General features: G+C 40.7%; 1 protein-coding gene across 1 annotated transcript in view; it reads left to right on the top strand.

Moving 5' to 3' along the window:
- celsr2 (cadherin, EGF LAG seven-pass G-type receptor 2) overlaps positions 1 to 27,253 on the top strand; it is a 65,086-nt gene that overhangs the window by 23,065 nt on the left and 14,768 nt on the right. The window contains exons 2-8 of the mRNA XM_072382179.1: positions 657 to 1,352; positions 12,524 to 12,746; positions 18,763 to 18,878; positions 19,018 to 19,106; positions 25,874 to 26,031; positions 26,422 to 26,585; positions 26,855 to 26,980. Of these exons, the coding sequence (XP_072238280.1) occupies positions 657 to 1,352; positions 12,524 to 12,746; positions 18,763 to 18,878; positions 19,018 to 19,106; positions 25,874 to 26,031; positions 26,422 to 26,585; positions 26,855 to 26,980 (1,572 nt within the window). The remainder of the gene's footprint in view (positions 1 to 656; positions 1,353 to 12,523; positions 12,747 to 18,762; positions 18,879 to 19,017; positions 19,107 to 25,873; positions 26,032 to 26,421; positions 26,586 to 26,854; positions 26,981 to 27,253) is intronic.

The following is a 27,253-nucleotide window of genomic DNA, read 5'->3' on the forward strand; positions in this document are numbered from 1 at the left end:
ATCTGGTATTGAAACAAGGGATTTGCCGAGCTGGGAAATGAGACTTAAGGCTTTCACTATGGCATGTATAATGAAGCAGCATCTCCGCTTCCGGACAAAGAAAGCAAAGATGAGCTGTGAATACAGGCGTGAAATTGCTGATTAGTGAGTTGGACTGTGCTGAAAGAAAAGCATACACTTGTTCTCTCTTGACACTCATCTGTGATCCGTTCTGGCAAAAAAAATGTAAAAACACCCGTTTGAGCCAAGAAAAACAAGAAGGAGGGTGTCATCATTATACCCTTTAAAGTGTCAGGTGTCATTACTCTTTTTCAAAAGTGAGGCCCGCTGACCCCAGTGTCACAGCAGCAGCTGCATAAATCGTCCAACAGCATATACCTGCATCAGTCCTGCTGTTACAGCTGCTACGTGTGTCAGACTTTATTTTTGTGTGCCACTCAACCCTTTTATTTTTTTAAGATATTTAAAAAAAATGTGGAGAAAGAGACATTCTGTTGTTTAAAGAGATATTGAAGATTTTCCAATCTAATTATCAATTGTTTGCAGTAGTCCCCATAAACTGTGTAAGGAACTTAAAGTCACAAGAGACTTGCTGTGAGCCCTTCCATGATTCCATGAGTGTTGTTTTAACCTTCTCTGCCTCCTGTCTGTTTCAGATGGCATCCACTCTGTGTCAGCACAGTGTCTTCTCCAAGTGACCATCATCACAGATGAGATGCTGTCCAACAGCATCACATTACGTCTGGCCAACACGTCCCAGGAGCACTTCTTGTCCCTGCTGCTCGCACAGTTCCTGGACGGTGTGGCTCGGGTCCTGTCTGCTGCCCCCGAAGATGTTGTCATCTTCAACATCCAAGACGATACAGATGTCAGCGCTCGCATCCTCAATGTCAGCTTGTCCGTGGCTGTGCCTGTATTTGGAGAGGGACACCAGCGTACCGGTGGGCTCGGAGGGGAAAGGCCTGGGAGAGGCCATGAAACCGGAGAGTTCTTTGGCTCAGAGGAACTCCAGGAGAGGCTGTATTTGAACCGCAGTCTTCTGGCTCAGATCTCCTCCCAGGAAGTTCTTCCATTTGATGACAACATCTGTCTACGAGAGCCATGTGAGAACTACATGAAGTGTGTCTCTGTGCTGAAGTTTGACAGCCTGGCCCCGTTTGTTGCGTCTGATACCATACTGTTCAGACCCATCCACCCCATTGCCGGGCTGCGTTGCCGCTGTCCCACCGGCTTCACAGGAGACTACTGTGAGACTGAGATTGACCTCTGCTACTCTAAACCATGTGGTGCCCACGGTGTGTGTCGCAGCAGCGAGGGAGGCTTCACCTGCGAGTGCTATGAGGATTTTACAGGTGGGAGCTCTTATGCTTACATATTCAGCTATGTTTCCTCCATCCTTTCTTTTTATAGTTGAATCTGTAGTACTGGGGTGTGTGGTGTTGAGGACGTAAGTTATGGCAAGTAAATGCACAGTTACAGTAAAATGTATTCCTTAGTCACTGGCTTTTGTGTTGGTTTTTGTGAGACAGCACAAAAACAACCTAAACTCTTTGGATAGCATGTACAGCATGAGGTTGAAGCAAATATTCACTGTGGACGTCATGGTTTCCAGTTGAATAAAAAAAAGTCTGTTTTCAAGTATTTAGTGCTGCTAGAAGGAGCTAATTTTCTGTCAAGCTGTTTGCATGCTGCCTTCCAAATGTTGATTTCTCCTCTTTTAAGTATCCCATGGGGGATTTAATGTCTACGTCTGTCCCATTGGTCTCCTCCTCCTCAGCTCCTTATTGAATCTGGCTCTTTATAGACACAGACTGTCCACTACACTAATGAGCTGCTCTGCCGACGAAGGCTGAGTGATGAGTTATTGATTTGATTTATCCTTGTTGCTGTAAGCCACAACAGAAGTACGACCCAGTAACCTCAGACTTTACCTATCTGTGAGGTTTCTTTAATTAGGTTGCCTTAACTGGGGGCGGATCCATCATTTTACTGAGTGTTTGTTCTCCTTTAGGTTCATATACCTGATCAAGATCAACTAATATATTTTGACTAATGAAAAGATATATTTAATCTTCATTTTACAGCACAAAATCAATTTCCTGTTGTGTGTCTTCCTGCCTTATCAACTATACTCACTGTATGCTCACACCTACACTCAAAGTTCATCTCAAGCCGCAGGAGTGGATGGTGTTTCACAGGAAGAGCGGTGATAGCAGCTCTGTTTCCATGCTCATGTATATGTTTGAGGTTGGGAATGTTGAGAAAGAACTACACTTTGTCCCAAGTGTTTTGCAGCAAAAAAAAAATCTTCTGTCCAGAGGATCGCTGAGTGGAACTAAGGAAAATAATTAATTATGGATGGCTACAGATGGACAGTTTTCCCTGGATGTGAAATGCCCTGTGGTGAAAATACCTTAGATGAAAAAATACATCACAAAGCATGCAGCTCATCAAGACAGAGGGGAGAGCAGCTTTGTAAGCGATAATGATGATTTAATTCATTACTGTTGGCAGCAAAATTGCAAACCAGTTGCAGGAATTGTTATTTATTCATTGCTCCAAAAATTATTCACATCTTCAAAGGGTTAAAGACCATCAGCAGTTGGTTAAAAGAAAAAGTGAGAAATGAGGAAACGGAAAAGAGAATTAAAATATGCTAATTTATACCGTATGGATATTAGGGTAATTACACACATCTTTTTGTTGAGAGGTTAAGTGGGTCAAACCCTGACTTTAAATGTGATATAGAATTTCTTCTTGTCTTTGAACAAAACTGAACCCTGGTCAGTGGGTAGTTGAACACTTGCCTTTTTCGTAGTTTTTTTAGCGGTAAATATACTTCTCACACATTATTTGTTTTATAACTTCCAAAAAATTCTAATTTGATGTTGCCCATAGTTGTGCAATAAAACTGAATGAATGACTTCAGTTATTTGTTACCATATTCAAGGGACCTATTTATCAGTTCGGTTTTAGTCTCACATGTCCCAACAATGTGTATTCACAAACATAGCAGCTCAAAAAAACACACGCATTCTACCACAATACCCCTGTTTTAGCCTAATCCCAAACAGGATATTTCCATGTCTGCAGCATTAAATGCAGTTGAGCTGCTGCTGCCTGCACCCTTCTCCAAGAAAGAGAAAAACAAGAGAGCAGAGACATGAAAAACACAATATCTCAACCGTAGCTGCACATTTACAGCAGAAACCTAACACTCATTTGAAATATGAGCAAGTTAGCCACGTGGTACACAATAAAGTTTTCTTTCAGAATTTCTTAAATGACTCGCTTTGATTTGTAAACATTTATATTTTTCATCTGTATTTCCCATATGGTCTAGCGGTTAGGATTCCTTGTTTTCACCCAGGCGGCCCGGGTTTGACTCCCGGTATGGGAACATTGCTTTAGGGGGCGGCCATGGCTCAGTGGTGAGAGTTGGTCCGGTGTATGGCATCTGTCTTCATGAGTGTGTGACCCTATGCATGTGCATGTGTGTGTTCAACAGATGCCAACCTGGATGGGTTAAATGCAGAGGAGAAATTTTGTGTATTTCCCTGTAACAATAAATCTGATCTTATAAGATGAGATACCAAAAGACTGTTGTTAGGTTGCATTTAAGCAATATGAAAAGCAATATGAAAATATAGTAATGTTCACACAGTCCTTGTGTATCGGCATCATATTAGTTCTAGTTTTCCCAGTGTCTGCTCATCCTTCAGTATAACAGTTGCTACATAGCTTTGGCCTGTGCGCATTAGATCAAAGCTAATGCCATCGATAGCCCTATAAGCCATGGCCTGTGCTAAATATAAGGATTTTCCAATTGTTTGTTGTGACAATAAAAACTTACCAAAGTATTTTAAAAAGAAGAAAAAAGGTAAACTCGTGTCACTGTGATATTACAGTCCTTTTATATGTTGTGCAGTGAGTCTTGCTGACATCCAGCAACTGTGACATTTTTCTGTTACTATCTCTCTGGCAGACTCGTTGTAATGAAATCTCACCCAGTGCTCCATTTTCTGACTGTCTAAGACACACTGGAGGCATTTTGTTGCTTCTGACCACTGTGGAGGTCATATGTACATTAATTGTGATTTACATGTGTAAATATAGCCAATATTAATGCACATATCTTCCCTTTGATTTATTCGGATTGTAACTTTTGTCAGATGACGCTGTGGTTAAAAGAATAAAGATTTTATTAGAGCAAAGCAGCAGTGACAAGATGCTTTGATATTGATAGTGACCGGGGTTTGACATGTCGTCTTAAAGGGTCGTTCTTCAGTCACTTCTTTCTGACCTGATGACTTGGCTGTATTAATATACAGAATGTGTGAGCACAGGGAATATGACAGAACTAAACAGCTTAGGCAAAATTGTGAACTTGATGTGACACTACTGTCTCCACAACTCCACTTACACAGTGGTTATCCCAGCTGACACACAGTTGAGTTGAGCAACAGTTAGAGTTCGACCTGGGCATTTATCTGGACAACTGTCCACTGTGGCTTCACAGTAGTTAAAGCATCAGTTGTTGGTTGTTGCCTTTCAGAGTGTTGTTACTTGTTCTTTTCAGTGCTTACATGCTCCCCTTTCAAGTATAGACTCGACTTCATCCTTCTTCTTTTATTAACTCCATTGGCGCATAAAATATCACAGATTGTTAAAGCAGTGTATATTACGCATTTATGCTTAAATATCACAAAAGGGGGTCATTTAGAGGTCAAATCGTTTGTTTAAGGCGTACATGTTCTGCAGTGTTGCAGGCTGGGACATGGTCAAAACAAACAGCAGAAACCACACCTTGTAAATATAAATTTTGCTCCCCCCTTCTGTTAAATTTGATTTTCTCATTAGGTCAAATATGATTACTTGAACAACTGATACGATTTGCTGCCCAAAAAAGCCACTGCAGCCAAATCCAGAAAATCACACTCTTCTTTGTGCTCTCAACATTGACATTGTTTCCATTAAATCTAATAAAACAAAGTTTTTTTCTCCCATTTATGGAGCTATTTATAAAGGCTCAAATAGTGTCAGCTGTTAAGCGAGTGGGCTCAGTCGCACAGAGTCCAGGTTGAGTGGCACTTACATATTCTTGCACAGTTGTGGGTGTTGGAGCTGGACTGCAGGTGCTTTTAACATGAATCAGCAGCAAGGGAGAAGGAATGTGTGAGTGGGTGCAACGAGTGTATTTTCATCCACAGTTTGCAAAATTAATTCACATCTGAAAGTTAAGTTTAGAGCTGGAAGCTGTGAGTCCCAGTTTGGAGGTCTTGGAGGATATTCTGAAAGTGCTTCTGGAGCAAATGACTTAAGATGTCTGATACACACTGTCAGACTGTCTGATCAAACAAGGCAGGTTGTATTTGATGTGCATTCCTGTGATCCACAACTAGCACCGTTTCTTCTTCCATGAGCGTTGAATTTGTCACTCTCCGCTCTTGGTGGAGCTCAGTGTGTGTGAGTGCTAAAATGCTCACTCCATGTGTTTCAGGTGGGTGGTTAAGTGGCCGAATAGCTGTGATTATGTGTGTTAGAAAGATGGTTGAATAAATTGCAGAAAGGTGTTATTGTGTGTGTGTTGGACCGTACGCATTACCAGATGGTAGCAAGAAGGAAAATGCAAAGAGATGGAGCGATTGATTTGGTTCGGCTGAGTCACTCTGTAGACGCTAAACAACAAGATGCTGTGCGGCTTTAGTTCTTGCACATATTTCTCTTTAATACGCGGCGCCAAAGAGATGCTCAGCTTCTCCAACACACTTGATTTTGATTTACACTCCGTCCTCCTTCTATTAATGAATGTGACGATTACTCACCACCTAACTGCTCACCTCCATCTCCCTGTGATGACAGCATGTGTTCCTTTTCATTTGTGTTGTTGATGCATTTGTGGCAGTTTAATGTGCATGCATGGTTTGGAACAAAAACTAAGAATCGTTCACACCCTCATTTCACCAACCCATCTCACATTGTCTGATATGAACACTTGCCAGACTCTAAAAGCCTCCACAATTTTCTGCAGAGAGACGGCATGAATAAAAAATGTTGCCTTCCTCGTGTACTGTCCTAAACTCGGAGCATTTGCATGTTTTAAAGATATGACTCCCTTCATTTTTCTTTCCTGGCGTCCTACGTGTCTCAAAACACCAGCAGACACTGATTCCCAAACAGACAGCACTGCTCTGTGTTTCAGATGTAAAAGTCACAGTATGTACCTCATTTCAAGGCAGATTAATAACAGAAAGTCCAGGAACAAAAGAAACATCTCAAGCTTTATTAAGTCTCCGGCATTAAGTTTTCATGAAGCCTACACAGGAAGCGAGCGAGTGAGTGAGTGAGTGAGTGAGTGAGACTGTCCTCTCAAATATGACCCCACAGGTTGTTTGCTCTTATAGGCCAAAACAACCAATAATTAAGTTTTAAGAATATGTGACTTCTTGAGGTCATAAGAGCAATTGCATGTGGAGTGTAAAAATGGCGTCCATGTTGTAAAAGCCGGTGTTGTGAGATTAATGTCTATGCTAAGCATGTGCTATTATTGTCTAAGTTCAACCAGAAACTGGCAACATTTTGTTGTAACATGTTGTGTAACCAAGGCACCAAAATAGCAGCGATGACGGCAGCAGGAATCTTGTATGAAGAATTTATTTTAGCCCTAACCACTGTCAGTTTCTAATCCTAACCTTGTAGATTTCAGTTCAAAGTCTTGTGCTATTGGGTGAACCCACCGGGAAGTGACAAAATTGTTGTCATCTTAACTCTAAAGTGAAAATAAAGCTTTGATATGTTGGTGTTGAGCGGTTGGTTTCAGGCGGTTGTTTCATGCAGATGACTGAGAGCACTCCATATAACGCACCATCCAAACGCCCCTTCTGCCTCCTTATGAGGACTTTGTGGGATCTTAAAAAATCACTTGAGAATGACGTTGTATTTGTGTCCTGACGCATGTAGGATTGGTACTTTACAGTCATGGGTCGTAGTTAAAGGTAGGAACAAACAAGATTGGAGAACTTGTTGGAATAAATTTATACTTATGTGAGTGTGTTTCTTGTTATGTGGTTAGACCGCCAAATTGCTAGTTGGCGACCGGGGAATCTGTGCTTCTGTGTTGACTTTATGTACTTCAAACAAGAGTGACTGAAGGAAGAAAGTGGATTTAACTCCAGTTTTATAATTATGTAGCTGGAGCTAATCCATTCTTTGAAATGACTGCACATCAAAAAAGAAAAGATTCTGTGTTTGATCATTTGAGTTTATAGATTAATTAGCAGAACTGTGAAAATGAGAAAACAGCAGCATTGCACATATAGGTTTTTTTCACTTTCCTTTCATAAGAAAACTGATACATTTAGAATCTATTACATGTAACATATCCGTCCCCTTTCAGACATGCACTTATTTCTGTTAGAAGGACAGCAAGTGAAGGTGATGGTGTCATGAATCATTGATTCTCTGAATCAATCTGCAAAACAACATTATGTTGCTATTATTAGCATTTACGTATCACTTTCAATACATCACAGGTTTTTAAATCTGCTGCACACCCAGCACTCACAATTGTGTGGGTCTTAATTAGGCGCATGATCGGCTTTCAGAGAAAGCTGTCAGATCGTTGTCAAAAGCTTCCTCCACATTATTTGTATTTCATAGTGTCTGAACCAAATTAATTACTGAATGTTTACTGAAGTGCTATAGTGCTAAAATATTAGCTTGTTTTTCTCTCTGCAACACACTGCGTTTGGAAATTTGACAGTGAAGACAGTGTGCCATGATGAATCTTTCCCCGTGGCAGCAGGGATAGGCGCCAGCCCTCCCGCATCCCTTAACAGGCTACAGCAGGTATAGAAAAACAAGGGATCAAAAATTTATTAATTAATACATGCTTTTATTTTATAGTAACAACAATGTGATGTAGGGAAAAAGGCAAGTGGAGAAACAAGCATATTTTCACTGATTGGAAATGGAAAAAAGTAAATTATTCTATCCAAACCAGTCGTTATTTGAATGATCTGATATTGAGTCATAAAATCCCCAAAATGTTAATTTACAGAAGCCTTTTCCTGTGGATGTATTAAGCTACATCCTCGTCAGTTTCATGTTGGCAGCTCGAGACGTTGGCTCTTCTCTTCGGCATCCAAGCAAAAACGACATTGTAACAGAAGTGTTCCTAACTTCAGTCAATGTTGACTCGAACAGGAAATCCATTCCAATTTAATCTTTGTGAATCTGAATGTCGTTGTTTCAGGAAATTAGTGTCAGTACTCAGTCCCTGTAATGTGACGAGAGGACTGGATCACAGATACAGCTGGAGGTCATGTATCTGCTGCTTTATTGATGAACTTATCTCAGTATTCACCTTCATAATCCTGAGTGGTTCGTGCTTCATCTGAAGCTCTTTGTGTGCCATTTCAGTGAACTCCTCCTTACTAAAGTAAAGATATATGTTTGCACAAAGTGTTGTTATGAAAGTGGAGCTTACTGACTGCGTCTCTGAGCTGTGTGGGTTTTGTTTGGGTCTTTTTTTGGGTGTGTCTGAAGGGAGCGACCCATTTTGTGTCACGAACAGAGTTAAGATCTTCTGTTAAATTAGCAGAGAAACACTGATTCAGCTTTAAGACACCTCAGGAAACTATCCCGACAGGAACAGTTTGCGCTCAGGGGTGGTGAACAGTTATATAACAGTCAGATGTGCCTTTTATGTATTTGCAACATTTTTATTACCCGTGCTTACATTTTATTTTTGCCTCTGATAAATGAGAGCAATTATATGCACAAACAGCTAAATTTTTACGTACGGTAAAAACGTCTATGAATAGTTCCTGCAGTGGGAGGCTTAAATGTCAGAATGCTGCTCATTCAAATCGTCTGTAATGATCAGGTTTAGCTGCTGCATATGATTTTATAGAGTCCGTTTTGTTTTGTTTGAGTCCCCCAGTATGAAGATCCTCAGGGATCAATTTATGATGATGCGACAGGGCAAAAGCGTGCCATTTTGCACATGTATGTTATAGAAAAACAAGAATCATTTTTAAAATCTGTAGGCGAAGGTGTAAATATCGTTATTTATATCCCATGGTGTCATTTGATTTAATGCTTGCAGTTGCTTTTAGTAGTAGTTGTTTAGTTTTGTAGTATTTTTTGGTGTCAAAGTGCCGTTTACTCATTGTTGAAGTGTATTTTTCATCTTTTCAGTTTGATGATTGGTAGAAATGCTCATACAGACTGCATAACGTTAGTATATACACAGTCAAATATTTAAATGAATTAACTGGAACCAGAAATTTAAAGAGCACAGTGTTTCCTCTCATCTGAATAGAAGCAGGATCTCTGAGGTGTCTGTGCAATTTGCTGCTTAATGATTCATGCTGGCAGCAAACAAAGAGTGTGCTTACTGGGATGGACCTATAGAGAAGCGTAAATAGAGCAGACGAGGCGTGTTTGAATTATTGATCGATTCGTTCTGTTGAATTGTGACCATGAGCCTGTCCTCTTGTCGATGTACCGCTCACCTGGTGGTGGCCCTCCTCAGGGAACTGCAGGGACACATTTACCTGAGATCAGTGAGGAAATCAATAAACTGTCTGTTTTTCCACAGTGAATCATGTCCCAAAGGTGCTGTGACTATATGTAGTGCTGCTCTGTTTACTGGTGCTGTGTTTATCCGCCTTGACTGCTTAAAGAAACACAAGTGCTCTAATGCCTCCAGCAAGTTGTTAAATTAATAACAAGGCACACAGCACTGTGACAGAAATGCTTTATTTTACAGCCAAGCGACCAGCTGTAATTGTTTGTTATCAGGGACCATCTGTAAGAGCATGACAGCTAATGGTTACAGGCTGACAGGGTGGAGCAGCTGAAATTTTGAACAGAGAAACAGTGCCGTGAAATATCATAACTTTCTGAAGCACTTTAGAGGAAGTTCATAAGTGATAGTACTTAGCACAGTGGTTGAAAGAACATCTGTGCCTCACTACATTTCAGATGCAGTTATTGCAGCTTTAACTTCTCTATATTTATTTGAAATGTTATTTCTTTCAGATGTAGTTTTTATTTTTCACCAGGATTTTTGACGCGGTTAAATGTTATTCTTTGGCTGTTTTTACCCTGAGAGCTGCGTTAGGTGCAGCAAACAATGCTGACACTGTGACGCAAAATACTAAAATACTGTAACCGGTGCATATGAATTTAACGTATTTATACATTATATTGATACAATGTAGACATTAAAAGGTGTTTTGGAAAGTAGGGTTCGCATTCTCACCACCTTCATGAGTAAAAGCTTTTGATATATTAGGCTCGCTGGCATATTGTTTAGCAGGGAAACTCCCAACCTAAGAGCTACAGATCAAACCAAACGATTTTGGCTGAGTGCAAACCTGTTATACAGAACACCGCAACCTTGCAACTATTTCACTAAGCCAAAAGAACACAAACATTAAAAATCCTCACCTCCTGTATGCCTCACTAAGAAAAACAGATACAATCTTTTTACTTTGACTGAATAAATGTTCCCCCAACAACAGCAATAAAACAAAGACACATTCTCTCAGCGGACTGTGAATGGAGTGATTAATAGTCAGAGAGTAAATAAAAGGCCTGTGTATTAGTGCCGTTGGATGAAGATGTGGGCTGTGTGTGTGTGAGAGTGTGTTACAGTAGTGCTGCGGAAGTCTTCCACGCTGCTGACTGAGTGGCTTTGACACAAATTCCTGCGCACGCATGAGGGAGCGAGCAGTTTCGCCTCAGCAACTGCTGCAGCCTCCCATCCCGACGATCCAGACGACCGGCACATGTGAGAGGGGCTGCAGGAGTGAAGGCTCATTCATAGGGTCACAATATACTGTCTGTCGATCTCCTGCACTTCTCATTGATCTTTATTCGATTTCGGCTTTGCTGGCCTAATGTGACCCGTCCCACTTAAACTCCGCCCCACAGGTTCAGATCCAGGGATGCAGCTAATGACGGTATCATTGGTGATGAGACTAAATCAGTTCACCAGCTAACTCTTGTAAAGACCCAACTCAGTGGCAGTTATTTACAGTGTTGTTACTTTATCTATTTATTTTTGTGGCTGATGAATTACAATATGATAAAATGAGTCACTAAATTACTGAACTTGAGCGTTCGACACCACAGTGTCTGTATGGTCTCCTTTTTCTTAAGATGACACATTCTGAATGTAATAACCAAATAAATGTCTAAATGTAGTCAAAAACCTTTTCCCACACAGCAACAACAATCAGGCTGCTTGCATTGCAGGTGTTTCTGTTCTCGTTTATTTATCTATTCATTTTTCCTGTTTCTTGAAGTAACTGTGAAACAGTTTCTTGAAATTACTGGTAAAAACTGGCAAATAATCAGACTGATTATTTGACCAGGCGATAAACAGACTGATATTAAATATGTCCAAGAATCAAGAGTTTTTTGGCATTTTGCACCAAATATTAGTGTTATTTATTTTTATATTATTTGATCATCAATTATTTGATCATTTTCTGTTGATCAACTTGCTGATTAAACCCGATGGTGCAGCATTCTGGGGTGTATTGGTTTCCCTCTGTATCAACTCAATATGAATCTCCTTTAATTGGGATTCTGTATAGACAATGTCCATGTGCCAAATACTCATTTATAAGCTAAAGAAAATATGAATATATTTTGATGATAGACATATGACAATAACATGATTTGATCTCAGTTGTTAAAATCCAAATATTATCAAGTGGATGTTGAGGGTTTTGCACAGTTCTTACTGTTCCTTAACTCCTAATTTGAGTGATATTCAATTTTCAAATAGAGACAAAGAAGAAACTCAGCAAAGAAAGGTGAATAAGTCTGATGGCAATATTTTTTTCCAAATTCTTTTGTTCATTATCATGAACGCTTTTGGCCACGATAATCATGATAAAAATGTTGTTTTCAGAGTCCAATATAAACACCAGCACCTTTCTTTTTTTTTTTTATTTCTGGTATTGTAGCAATGAAGTCATGAAGTGTCGGTAAGGTGTGAAAAAGCCCAGAGAAATCATCATGAGCCGCCTCAGTCTGCAGAAACTGCAATCATTTCAGAGTCTGAATGCACAGACACTTCCAGCTCACTGCTTTTAAGCCGTCATGTTGTTCCGCTGAATACGAATTGAGCACAAACTGCAGCCTTATTCCCAGAGGGAGTGGGGGGGAGAAGTCATGATGGGTGTGACACAGAGCAGAGAAATGGCTTCAAACTGCAGACCAGAGGAAATTTTGCTCAGAATTTAAAGTCAGAGATCCTCTGATACACTTTGTCAACAACTTCTTGATTTATTTACCACACAGTTTGAACGTTTGAAGCCGTTTCTCTGCCCCTGATATAAGAGACAGCGAAACGCTTCTATAGTGGCACATATGGCTCGACTGCAGTGCCAAAGAGGAAAAAAAAATTGCAGTGTGGAGTCCCAGATGGTTTGACTGAGGTGATGCAGCTTGTCACAAACAATATTAATCTTCATTTCTCTCCTCTTTTCTCCGTCTCCAGGAGAGCGGTGCGAGTTGTCGTCCCGCTCAGGCCGCTGTGCTCCGGGAGTCTGCAAAAACGGAGGCTCCTGTGTGAACCTGCTGGTCGGTGGGTTCAAGTGCGAGTGTCCCTCGGGCGGCTATGAGAAGCCATACTGTGAGATGACCACTCGCAACTTCCCCCCAAACTCCTTCCTCACCTTCAAGGGTCTCCGCCAGCGCTTTCACTTCACCCTCTCACTCACGTAAGCAACTCCACTTCCCTGTAACATGGATCCCCCCTCCTGCTCCATCACCCTTCACTGGGATTTACACTTCCTCCACCCCCACTCCATACCTCAATATGCTCTCACCTCCGCTGTTGTGTGCTCACATTTATGTAACCATAATGGCTTTTAATACATGTAGCAATAATGGGATCGCTGAACAACAGCCATCTTCTCGAGAGCCACTTTAGAATCAGAGCAAAGCGCCTGTTCTTTGAACACAGAGCTACTGGAGTACATATGTTAGATGTGTCCATTTTACACAGAGGTGCAGCCTGTGAAGTCAATGTTAGAGAGAAGAGGAGGTGTTGAGGATGTGTTTTTGGATAGGAGGCTTGCGTACCATGTGGATGTTGATCTCAAAGAGTCAGATCTTATTACTGTCACTGTGTCAGTAGTCACTTTGGAGTTTGAGTCAGTGCTTGGCCTATTTCACCACAGTCATCCTCATCAAAGTGAAGAGAAGCTGTCTTATGTGTGTTTACTGCTGACATTTTTAGAGAATTTACTCCTTTTTCAAGTTCATTTTTAGTGATCGTGTTTTTTCCTCAAATTTTCTATAATTGTTTGCTTTTTCTTTTCTGTACTCGTTTTTTGCCATGCAGGGACAAGGGACAAGGAGTCAAAAAACAGAAACCCAAATCACAGAGCTTAGTAAGGCAGGAAAAAATGATACACTGCACATCAAACAGGGACAATGATCTGTACTAAACAAAGGAATAAATGGTGTGAAATAAGGACAGGAAGCAAATAGTATTATATTGCTAAAGGAAGGAACTATTACAAAATAAAACAGGAAATAAAGTTAAAACAGAACCTAAAAATCCAAAAGTCAAACTAAAACACAGAATAGAGTAACATAACCCATAAACCATGACAGGCTTGACTGCACATTTCCTTCTGCTTCCTGTTTTTATGCTAAGTTAACTAGCTCTAAGCTCTGGCCTCATATTTGCCACATGAACCGTGAGACAAACCATGACAAACTGAAGTCAAACTAGTGCAATAACTTTCAGAAAGGTTGGAGACCTTTTGCTTTCATGCTTAAAAGCAGCCTTCAGAGGAAGTGCCAAGACTTTCTCTGAGGGCTGGAGGTGATATCTCCTCCCATCATTAGCATTGTGTAAAAATAGCAAAGATTTCAGCCAAGCTTCTTTTTCTTTTTACTCACAGAAAAAAAAAACCTGCAATGCCTTTCGGGAATTCCTTTGTGCTGTAGAGCAGACTGTTTTATTCAGCTTTTCTTTGTGTTAAGATTCAACTCATGGTTATTATTTCACCCTAAGGGAGCATTTAACCTAAACATAGCTCTACTTTTCCTCAGCAAAAGTTACTGTGGCACCATTAAATGCATGAATGTAAACTTCCATGTCGCAAGTCTGTCTGCAGCTTGTCTGACATTTTTAAGTCATCCCGAGACATCAGTTCCACCAAGCTTCGGAGATAAAAACTGAAGCCTGAAATGTGTGTGTGGTCATTCAGAGGTGGCCTGTGAAGGAGGAGAAGAGGAGCCGTGGATACTGAACACAGGCAAAGACAGCAGGAACTCCCATCTGTGTGATGAAATGAAATCAGTCATAAAAGCTGTCTGTTCTGTTTGATATCTGTCACAACACGCAACGACAAGTATCACCTCTCAGATGGTATCACAGGGAATTTGCCCAAACATTTTGCCTCACTTATTGTGATTCTTGTCACCTTAGACGTGTCCATCAGTGGCTGCTGGTGTTAATAATATCCCCTTTTCAAACTTTACGGACTCAGTCCTTCTTCAAGCAAGGCTCAGATGACAGTCTTTTTTTTGATGAAGAACTGCTCAGACCAGTTTCGAAAGCAGGCTAGATTTCACCGGCAGCTCAGAGAAGCTGTGAAGTAGCCGCTGTGTAGAAGGTGCCGATACTGACAGCTAGAGGCAGGTGATGTCAACCAGTAGCTCAGTTACCTGAGCTGCACAGATCCAGTTTCTTGAAGAAACAGCATCTGTTATGACAAAATGGCTCGGGATGTGATCTTGTTCACTCAGAGTGGCACGATATGTTTGAGATTTCATCAAAAGTACAGTGGGTTTTAGGACCAGCGCTATCAAGAAAACAGATATTTTAATAGATATTTTTTACACTGAGGCCTCTATTGGGCTGTTTTTTACATTTTTGTTATTTTGATGTTTCAAATGATCTCTGAGAGAACCCATGTGGAAGTTATTGTTCAGCTTGTTTAACTTTCACCTTACAAAAAATATCTATTTTTTTTCTTATAAATATAGTTCATTGTGCTTCATTGATGGTTATCTGTCAATAAGGTTGTGTTGTCTCTGGATCTCAATTTAATGATATCTTTGGATTATTGGCCACTTTTCAAGCACCTCTTCCTTCCAGATTACCCAGATGGCCTGGGCAGCCAGATCTTGGAAGTCTGTTGATGGTTTCAAATGTCACCTGTCTTAATTTGATGGAGGCTAAAGCACTTTTGGTCCCTTTAAATACTGAAGAAGTCTTATTTTACTCTCCCTCACTTCTGTGCTTTAAACAATCCTGTCTCGCAGGTCTGCAAACGTTTCTCTAAACCTCAGAGGTTTGTTTTCGCCCTTTTATACGCCATCAACTGTAAGCCCATATATGTCTCATGACCACCTCAAGAGCAACTGTCAGAGCTCTTTGTGAATGTTTTATATTTCAGGCTTTTATTTATAATGAATGCACTCCACTTCTCCAGGACTAACATTTGCTATGTCATTGTGGAGTGTCGTGTTTACACTGATGAGGGAAAAATAAATTTAATCTATTTTAACACATGTGAAACAACTGTGGAAATCTTGAATAGGAAAACTTACTGAATGAGGTGATTATTCAAGTAATTAAAATAAAATAAAATTATATTCTAGCTGATTTCAACTTCAGCTAAAAGACGAACATGCTTCTGTTCTCAGATTGTCAAATATGAGGACTTTTGTCTTTTTTATATCACTGTAAACCAGCAATTAAACATTGCGCGCCACTTGGAAGCTTTTATCCCCATGGTTCCTGACATTTCATAGAGCAAACACTACAATAATTTAGCTGAGAACACAATGAGCATATTAATGAATAATAATTTAGAAATTGTCAGCTGCAGTCTTAACATGGTCGTAGCGGTAACAGATGGCAGAGCTGCACTGACAGTTGAAAGGCCTCTAAAGTCATTCATCTTGTTGCTGATCCTTTAGACAAAATTCAGCAGGATCTTTATCTTCATCTTCTCCTCCTTATCTGGTGGTTTTCATGGAAATTCATCCAATGGTTGTTGAGATATTTCAGTTTGATCCCAAACATTTAATTGATCTTTGAAGACAAAAAATATGATGATAGCGCAAAATTATGATAGTGAATTCAAATGTTACATGAGTTGAACATCTACAGAAAGCCATTTTTTTCACTTGACATATAGTAAATGGGTGTTATTTCTCACTTACAAAGGATCTTTCTCTTTCCACTCCACCGCACACATCATGAGCATTACAGCATGTTAGCATAGCGTGACATGGTTCCCCACATAAGGGCAGACTGGTTGTTATTTTTACTGATGGGTGCCTAATGTGACACACAGTGATGCCACTAAAGTCACTATTTAGTTCTGGCTGATTACCCTCATAGTTCAGAGGGCTTGGGGGCACAATGTGGAGCATCCTTTTAAATCGATACGTCAAAGACCGGAGTGCAGCCATAGAAAATTCTCCTTGGCGTTCTGTGCTTTTTGCTGCATGTGTGAACGCAGCCCGACTGCCCTGCCTGTTCTCTCTCCTCCGTTATTATCTGCTGGAGCATCGGCATCCTCTTTTCTCAGAGGTCATGATTATAGTTTTTCTCAATAAGCAGGTCAGTGTTGCCATGCCCTCCAGCTGCTCTTCCTCCCAAGAATACTGCACTAACAGCATCGTGCAAAATGTCTCCTCAAACCCTCATGACTGGAAAAGAGGGAAGGTGAGGCTGCTCACATTGTCTGACAGCAAGTATAGATATTTGGATGTTTGAATGGCATCTTTCTTTGAAAAAACAGTTCACAGCGAGGCTGCAGCTCCAGTAGAGCAAAGAAAAAGAGTCGCAGTAATTACGGAGCCAGTCAGAAAGTGACCTTTGTGAGAGAGAAACTGATGAGCTTTTCTGAGGAAGCTGCATTGTAGTGGAGTGACTGATCAGAAAGTACAAAAGCCAGAAATTCGCACATGCTTCTTAGTTGGCAGAGGTGCACAGGACAGACATTGTTGGTCCCGTTCTGGGGTGGATAAATCTGGTGTTTGGTATGAATTCTTTTTGATTTTATAGAACACATATTCAGTCTAGTGACCCATTTCCACATTAACAGATACACAACCACAGACCCACTCTGACCGGTAAAAGATGATATTTTTTACGCTGCATGTTCACAGCTCACCTTGATCACACGTAGAAAAAGCGAAGTGCCATCAAGTTGCTGCTGTTACGTTTTAAATTGCGTTCAGATGTACTGAAATACATATAAATATGCGAGGATCATCCAGCACAACAGCTCCGGGGGCTCTGATTCTACCATCAAGACTGAAAGGAAAATCTGACACTGAGACGCTGTGGTTATAGCACCGGCAGCTGTCTACACCGTCTTCCATGAGGAGATAATATTTTGAAGCTGTTTTTGTCATTACTCTGAACTGCATTACTCTTTTCTTCCTCCCTACTTGCAGTACTGCCCCCCAACCCCCAGCCACCCTTCCTGCTGCTTCGACTTTGCCCTAGTTTTCATCTCTGTATTGTAGTGTAACATTTAATGTGGCTCTACATCTATCCACGGCACACATATTCCTTGATTGTCTGTGCTGAAAATTCCCTTTTTAACCCTCTGACTCGTGCGCTTAATAAACCTCCTTATGTGCTTGGTTATTGTTCATAAACATCAGCTCTTTTAAACCTTCAGCTCATCCTTTTTGATGTTAACTTATCTCTGTGAGATAGGTGTGCTCCAGTAAGGTGAAATGGAGAGAATAGTACAGATGTTGGTAAATAGGTCAAATCAGACCACTGCCCTTTTTCCTTTCTCCTGCATCGCTGCCAGCATATGCTTTTTTTACACTCTGTATCAGTTGTTGTCTTATAAGTTATGCTTTAAGGCAAGAGATAATCTTTTTTTATCGCTGTCAACTAATTGCAAGCGACAGTTCAGAATATAGAAACGTGTCACCCAAAACTGAGTTGAAACTACCCATGTAATACTAGTTCTTACAGTTGTGATTTGGCTGGGATTTGTTGACTCACATTTGCTTATATTTATAGCTCGCAAATGTACCTGATACATGATTATATTGTATTAACATATTGTACAAAGAGAGCACATTAAATATTGAAATTTTTTCAATATTTTCCTCTTTTTTAATTCTATGCCAGTATTCACTGCTGTGTTGCATCGCCTCTTCCTTTAACAACACACTGAGGCCTTTTGGGAGCAAAAGGGACCACCTGATGAAGTTTTGAAAGTCAAAGTTATTGCCATCCTTGCTTGATGTAAGATTTAAGTCACTGAACACTTCAGGATCTCCTTTGATCTATATTCTGTGTGTGACAGAGCTGTACAGCAGATAGGCCAGTTTAGCACCAAGACTATTTTTCTTTAAAGATGTTGTTGTAAGAGGTGCAGAATATTAGTGAACTGTTGCCAATTATCCTGTTTAGTCGTGTCTGTTTAGTCGTGTCATGTTCTTTCAGGTGTTTTTTTAACACAGCTTGTCCTCTCCAAATCTTTTTGAAACAGAACATTTGCTGGCGTAGAATTAACGTATTTTTAAAATGAGAGTTATATTTCTTAAATACAACATTTAAAAATTTTTCTTTTTTTACCATTTTTACATCGACTTTAAATGGTTTGAAAATGATTTTATTTTACTTTTAGCCCAGTTGTGCATTGGTCCCAACTCTATTAACTTCGTGGGACATTTGTTGGACAGGATTAGGCAGTGAAAACATTTTTTTTACCCAAAGTTGTCTCTTTTCAGATTTGCAACCAAAGAGTCTGATGGTTTGTTGTTCTACAACGGCCGTTTCAACGAGAAACACGACTTCATCGCCATGGAAATAATCAATGAACAAATACAGCTCACTTTCTCTGCAGGTAGAACACTGTTTTATAACTATGGGTTTCCAATTTTCTCATTATATTTTGTTTTCTTGTTATTTTGTCTTGTTTAAAGAGTCCTACCTTGTTATTCTTGAGTGCTGCACAGTCATTCATCACTTCACTTGTTTCTCAGGAGAAACCAAGACAACAGTTTCCCCATTCGTCCAGGGAGGTGTCAGTGATGGCCAGTGGCACGTGGTGGAGGTTCACTACTACAACAAGGTGAGCGGGGACTAACGATGTTTGTTTTTGGAGATGTTTTTATGATGGGTTAAAGGAAAAGTTCTGATAATTCACTTTATCAAATCAGTGTCATACTAATATTCTTTGGGTAATTATGAGCTTGTTTCATCTAAAAGTGACAATATCAGAAGGTACTCTGAAGCTGACAAATTAATTAATTATTGATCATTTGCACTGAATAAACATAAAGGGAGCTTTGGTTGTGGCTGGAGGCTTTACACAGTTCTTACCATGAATGTTGACTCATAAGCCTGTTCCAGTCTTTCTGCTAAGAGAGAGCAAATATAAGTTTTCTCTTTTTTCATTCTTTATCATTTGGTATTTGTTCATATACTTTTGGTCATTCAGGCAGTGGGCCAACAGTGGATTTATCATTATAAATATATTATTTTCTGGCAAAATGTCATTTAAAGCTTCTAAAACGTCCAAATTGACCAGACTGATTGATGATAGGTGTGTAGCGTATTCTTATTTGATTTTCCTTTTCTAAAAGACACAAGTTCTTAGGTTTAAATAGGGTTTTGTGCGTTTCCTTTAAAGACACTTGCCTCTCTTGTACAAATCATTTAGTGAATGAACATTCATTTATTCATTTATATTCCATAACAGCTGGGGCCTATCGCGGCTACCATCAGGCAATATTAAATGAACAAAAGGTAGAAAGTAAACACTTTTACTTGAGTATTTCTCTGCAAAATCACCATGCAGATGTAATGAAGAACTGGAACAGACTGATTCTGTCAATTATTTTTTTTACTGTTATTTTACCGTGATAAAATCAGTTAAGGAGACATAAAAAGGTACCTTTTGTATTAAGTGTATATGAGGATATGTGTACAGCTGCCTTCATTGTCAGCTACGGTTCCATCATACCAGACTCTAGTCACTGAAGTTTCCATCCTCTGCAGACGACAGACCGTTGCTGTCATTTTATGCAGGGATAACTGGCAGCTGCCAGTCTTTCACTGTGGTCTTCAGAATATTCATAAAGGGGCAATTGTAGTGGGTGTAAACCAGTGTGCAGACAAGGAACTGTGAGCTGTATAAGTTAGTTGTTCTGCTTCCTTAGTGCTGCTGCTTTATCAGACTAAAGAATTGCTGCTGACAGGCTGATGATCTGGAAGAGAGCCAACGTGCCAAATAGACTCCGACTGAGGAAGAGACTCAGACAAGACAGAAAAGGTGGGGGGGGGGGTCAGAGTGGGAAGACATTGTTTTTCCACACACGCTCTGATTGGGCGAAAAATGTTTAACTGGTACATATCTCTGTAAGCATATCCGAACAACTCAATCAGTTCAGGAATGTATGGAGCCCTTGTTGTGCTCTCTTGCTACTTTCCCACCCAGGACTAACTCACACACAGGATGTCACATTTTTGTCTATTGAGAAAGTCACTTTGCATCATAAAGATGTTGCCAGGCAACCCCCCTACCGTGCACATTTTCTATTCAGTGTGTATGATGACATGACCATGTCAGATTTTAGCCAGCAGAAGTGAAGAAGGGGAGAATCTTGTCGAGCGTTGGATGAAAACTTGTTGACTCTTTGCCTGCAGACATTAAAGACTCATTAATCACTTTGGTACAAAAACCCCCAAATCTAATGGTTCGCTGGTTCCTCTGTGGTTTCTTTAACCTGCCAGTTTTAAGACAAGTGTGCCACGTCTGACTGCCAGGGTGATAAAAATAGTTTGAGACATCTATGAGAACAGGTACTGTTCTAATTTCAAATGCACCTCTCCATGAAAATGGCCTTCACCTGTTTGGTGACAAAATTTAGATAGTTCTATGATTCAAGGTACTCTAGCAACAGGAATTAATGATATATCCAGGTTGGTTCTTTTAAACCATTTAGCATTTTTGTTATTATAAACAACTGTAGATTATTATATTGTACAGTTAAATACCTTTTAATGGCAGCTGAGTGTTTTAATTGTTGTGAAGGTCTGTTTTACTAGACATCCTAGCAGTGTCTGGGGTTTCCTCCTGCTTTAGCTGAACTAATCCTCTGTCTTCCTCTCTCATTCTGTGAGTCGCTGAGGTAGAAACATAGCTCCTCCTTCTGAAGGTATCCCACGGTGGCCCACTTTGACCCGTCCCTGTCCGCAGGGGGTGGGGCAGGGTGAGTCAGGGAGGGGGCATTCCAGGCTGAAATGTGGCTTTCAGGATAGTGGGGGACTGTGGAGAATGGCAATGACCGCTGCCTTTGTATTTGGCTCTACTTCCTTTGAGACCACGGGCAGTGAATGATGCGGCCCCGGGGAAGGTGCCCCTCTCCTTCTCTGTCCTCCAGCAAAGACAGAAAAGCTGAGCAGGAGAGCTGCGAAAGGAGCGTAAAGAAAAGCATGGAGAAGTATTGACTCGGGCTTGAACGGGGACGCTGCGCTTCAGCATCGACCTCTCTAGTTGCTATGGTTTTTCAAGTCAATCTTAGATCCCATATTTGTGCTGCTTGCTGCCATGCTCCTCCTGCGCCTGCACTCCTGTCACCTCTGTGACATGGAACTCATATTCCCATAATCCCCTGTAGCGGCAGGCGAGAGCAGTGTTTAATGTGCTGCAGAGCAAATATGTGCTTTCCAATCAGCTCTGACAGGACGGTGTTTTGTTCAGCTGAGAGACGTCCTGACAGACAGTCATTATTGGAGAGTCAATAGCCGTGACTGATGACAGCAGAGGTCAGTGAAAGGAGCGTCCAAGCTGGAGCGCTGCCTGGTTCAGAGCTGTCAGTGCGGAAGGAAAACCGTGGAAAAGAGCATGTCGGATGATTTCACCTTTGGCAATTCACACAACATGTTTGCTTGTTTCATCATCAACGAATTTGTAACAAATTGGCCTCAAAGAGTATAAACTGCAAAGCAAAAACCTCCCTCAGCACTGAGTGATGAGGAGTTTCACAGCGTATTGTGGCTTCTTCTGGGAAAGGTGCTCGCTAACAGGCCCTGTGCTGTTCTACACTATCAATTAAGCTTCTATGAAAACATATTCTCGAGAAATGCACACAATAGCTCGATCTTCATGTTTCACCATATACCTTTTTAAAGTGAGTCAGACGGTCTACAAAAAGCTGGCTGCAGATTGGCTGGCAGAGTAATGAGGATGCTCCTGATGAATCTTTGTGCTGTTTGCTTTCATGACAAGACATAATGCCTTGAGCATCCTCACTGACAGTTCTCACCATTTATCTTCTCAGTATGAGAAGTCCTGCTCCATCCGTTATTCCATGTGTGGTCAGCATTTAAATTCTGATCCCAGCCCCGCTGCATTTTATGTTGTATTAGATTTTTCTAAGCATCGTTTTCTGTTTGTGTTGTTTACGAATATGCTCTGTTTGACACTTTATAATTATACCCTAATATAGAAGAGGTACTGAAAGTGTTCACTTTGGTTAAAGCCCACAAAGAAGAATGAAAGATTATAAAATCTTTTAAAAAATAATTTTAAAAAATTGGCAATTGCATTTTTTTATTATTTTTATTATTAGTAGTAGAAATTTCCTTGTTGCCGTTGTATTGTGCCATCATGACACAATCAGCATTTAGACGATAGATGAATTTAAGTTTTATGTGTCTGCAGCTGCACAGGAAAACATTTTGCCATCTGTTTTTTATATAAATCAGCACTCAAACTTTATCTTTGATTCCCATATATGTTGCATACTTTATTTCATTTTACAAAAAACAGTAATGTTGCTTTTATTACTCCACATAAGAGTACAACAGTTTCACTTTTCACCTCTAAGTGAACTTCCTTCTTTCTTATCACCAAAGAAGTGTTGATCATTTCGTGTCCTGTACTTGCCAGTTGCTCGTGGGTTCCTAGGAAATCTGAATCTTCTTCAACAGCTGTAATGTTACCTGTAAACTTTCATGGGGGAGTAGTCTATTGTCAGTGTTTCCTGGGTGAGCTGGGTTGTCATGTTCTGTAGTTGTAATCAGCTAAACTCAGTTAAAATAAAACTTAGGTTAAGCAGAGGATCAGAGTCATCTGAAATGTGACAGGTTAGAAAACTGAAAAAGCTGCAGCTTTATGCTTGTGTAATCTTTAGTATTTGGGTTTTAAAATCCAGTTAGCCATGTTTTTGTATAAATGGATCATACGGGGCTTTATAAGGAAGACTTATTCACTCAGATTTTAGGTGCTATAATGACAGTTGAGCAGCAACTTGGCTTGTATTAGGACATTTTATCAAGTACAATACATTCACTGCTGACAGCCAAATTAGTTTTAACTTAAAGAACCTTAAAGGCCTTAAAGAACACCTACTATGCCCTTTTTTGCAAGCTCACACAATTTCATGAGGTGATAATGAAAGGTCTGTGGCATGCTTTTGTCAAAATACCTAGATGGAGACTTCCATGGGGTGGGCCTCTTTTGAGAAAGGTGGTAGAGCTTTCTGCAAGTTTGCAGAATTTGGATACAAATTACACTCAATAACCTTTGAATCACATTTTTTACCATACGAAAGCACATACAGGACCCAGCCAAAGGACAGTTTTTACCATCTGAACATCCATCCATCCATTTTCAATACCCGCTTAATCCGTCAGTCGGGTTGCGGTGAGGCTGGAGTCTATTCCAGCGGTCATCGGGTGAGAGGCGGGATACACCCTGGACAGGTCACCAGTCCATCACAGGGCCACACAGAGACAAACGAGACAAACAACCACACACGCTCACACTCACTCCTACGGACTCCTGGGGATCGTACCTGGAACCCTCTCGCTGTGAGACGACGGTGCTAACCACCACAGCCTGTCTGAACATGTCTATCAGAATTACATATGCTCCCAAGCACAGAAAAAGTGTCCCTGTTAAGGGCATTTTTGCTGCGAGACCCCCAAGAAGCAATGTGTTGGATCTTGTGACATCAAGTGGCGAATCTGCTGCCTGCAGCCAACTGAACACCTCCTCCCTCATCCTCCTCTCTCATGTGTGTGGCAGTAAAAAACACGAATGGCAGTGCAGCCTGCCATATTTCAAGAGGAGGACTCACACCTTTGTGAATTAACTGTTTGTGGGGTGGGTGGGGAAAGTCGATTAATATTCACGCACCATCTGTCAAGGGCTTGTTCTACGTTCTACTCATTTTTTTCAGGGAATGGTACCCAAATGAAAACATAGTTATTAACATCATATGAATTTTCTTTCAGAAGATTTGATATAGAATTTTATGAACCTAACATATGGTTTCTATGAAATTTCAAATCTTTATCTGTAAAGTAGCCAGGAGTTAAATAAATCTAAGGATTTCTCTCTGAACAGTCGTGAAGTAGTACTTCATTAAATACAGTATTTACTGAAGTAAATATGACATGTATGTTTTTTTGTTACATGTTTTCGTGCTGCTTTTTCCCTCTGAAGGGTCATAGTGTCATTTGCAGTCCTTCCCCTCCACTGCAGCTCAGTGAGAAACCGACACGTGGGTCCCACCTAGTGTTGTAAGATGACGATAAGCTTCTATTATTGGCCCCATCCCATTCATATCGCTAACACTGGGCACATTGCAATCACAAGACTACAGGAATTCAAACAACTGCAGCGTCTCAGTTACAGATTGCATTACTGGAGGCTCACAGAGATTTAATCTAATCTGCTCAGTGTGAAAATCATGTGAGATTGCGGCGGTGCCTTGAGCTAAAATTATATCAGTCATTACTGGATTTCCTGATAGTGTGTTTTGTTTTAACAAACCTCCTTTGATATAGCTGCTAAATATGTTTTGTCTTTTAAATGAAGGTATCAGACAGCAAAGACAAAGGGAGTCAGAACAGCGGAGCAGGCAGGAAATTATAATTTGTCAGACTCAGGCAGATGGTTTGAAAGGAATTTACTTTAATTTAACCTAAATATCAAGACAGTAAAATTCTAATTTCAGTTCTTATTATGTCTTCACGTGAGATGAGTTAATTCTGTCTAAATCCTGGCTGACCAGCTGACCGCTCTGTGGCCCTCCCAGGCCCAACGATGGTAGAGTCAGTCCACTGTGAGTGAGGGCGCTCAGCTCGCGACATCAGCTTGAACCCACACTTAAGGTTAATATGAGCCCTACGTGACCTCAGAGAAGCTGGCCTGTGTGTAAAAAGGTCACAACCTTTTATTGACAGGATCATCATTCTCTCCCCCACAGGCCCCTCCTCCTTTTGTGACTCCCCACTATTGATTTCTCTGACAATGAAGAAGATGCTTTGTCGTCAGGGGGGATAACCTGCAGAGAGCAACCGCCTCTATTGTGTTTGTGTGTGTGTGTGTGTGTGTGTGTGGGGGGGGGGGGGGGGGGGGGGGGTATTTTAAACTGAGTGTGATGCAACATATCATGTGTTTGGCTGTTGTTTTTCACTATGAAAGTTTAAGTTTTGAATTTGGGTCATAAGTCGTGTGCAGTTACGTTCCACAGTTCTATTGTATAAGGAACAGAAGAATGAGATTTTTTTATAACAACCCATCTCTGAGACCTTTTTGAAAGTGACAAAGTGAAAAAATACCTCACAATATTAAAAATAGCTTCATGGCTATGCTTTTTTCGCTGCCTCTCTGTGTTTTCTGATCTTTATGCTGACAGGTCCTTAAGGAAGTGTTTTTCATATTAAAGCGTTTCTCCCATCAGCCATTGTCAAGAAAAATGTTACGACTGTTGTGCTGAACTGAACACGAAAGGCTTTAAGAATTAGAAAGTTCTCCCAAGACGTATATCCTGTGTAAACACTGGAAAGATGCTCTCTGTTCATGAGTTGTTTCTTCCGCAGCCAATTCTGAACCAGGCTGGCTTGCCACAGGGCCCCTCGGACCAGAAGGTCGTCGTTGTGACGGTGGATAACTGCGACACCTCTGTGGCGCTGAGGTTCGGTCACATGATCCGAAACTACACCTGCTCTGCTCAAGGCAGCCAGTCAGGATCCAAAAAGTAAGTCAAGATCAGCAAAGGTTTAAAAAATGGAAGATAAATTATGCTAAACAAATTCTATAAACACTTTATGTGTTATGCCTTTACTTTAATATTGACTTCAGTGATTATCTGTGTTAGATTATTTTCACTTGCCTCATTATGAAGAGGTAAGACTCTTTTGAAATGAAAGTCCTAATCTCTAGGGCGTTAGAGATGAGAAACGTTTTTCTCCAGTGTTGTCATATTTATCCTGTTTCTGTTTTCTATGTCCTGGGGGGGAAATAGCACAGCAAAAGTTTCAATAATTAATTTTTCATGCATTTTCTCTGGCATTAGTGTGGATAATGTGTTTTGGTTAAGGCAGAGTACGATTCTGGGTGCATAAACAGTTTTTTTCTGTTCTGTCAGATCTCTGGACCTGACCGGCCCCCTGCTCCTCGGAGGAGTCCCTAAACTCCCCGAAGATTTTCCTGTTCGCAACCAGCAGTTTGTGGGATGCATGAAGAATCTGCGTATCGACAACCAGCACATAGACATGGCCAGCTTCATTGCTAACAACGGCACTCTGCCAGGTATGCAGTGTTTTGCAGCTCGGTTATGTATGTATTAGTTTCAACTTTATCTCTTTCCAGTGATTACTGTTAGATCAGCCAAGCGAGGAAAATCAAGCAGAGGAAATAACACTGACTGTAATGAGCACAGCTGGAAGGTAGACTCAGTGGGAAATGATTGCTGTTCCTGCGATGAATAGTTGATTACCTTCTTACTGTTCTCTTCTGTCATGAAATAATGAGGTTGGATAGATCAAACAGATTATTCTTTTACTTTCCTGCCCTCCCAGGATGTTCTGCCAAGAGACATTTTTGCAACAATAACCCGTGTTTGAACGGAGGCACCTGTGTGAACCTGTGGGGCTCCTTCAGCTGCGACTGCCCGCTCGGATTCGGAGGACAGAACTGCGAGCGAGGTGAGCCAACTACGAAAACAGATTTGACCCAAGACTGCGCTCCCTGTTTGTGACCGGAGACTTAATTTGTCAGTGAATAAGAAGCTGGGATCCACCAGATTGAAGTAAACAGTCAAGTGCGCGCGGAACAGTGACTGCTATTTGTCAAATCTGTGATACAAGCTCATTGTGTGAATGAAATCACTTCGAGGTTGAATTTTCTCTGGTTTATATCATGTTGAACCAGTTTCAGACTAATTGCTTTTCAGCTTTTATGAAATACAGCATGTGTTT

Source organism: Leuresthes tenuis, unplaced genomic scaffold (assembly GCF_036924035.1).
Source record: "Leuresthes tenuis unplaced genomic scaffold, fLeuTen1.0.hap1 SCAF_3, whole genome shotgun sequence".
Taxonomy (NCBI): domain Eukaryota; kingdom Metazoa; phylum Chordata; class Actinopteri; order Atheriniformes; family Atherinopsidae; genus Leuresthes; species Leuresthes tenuis.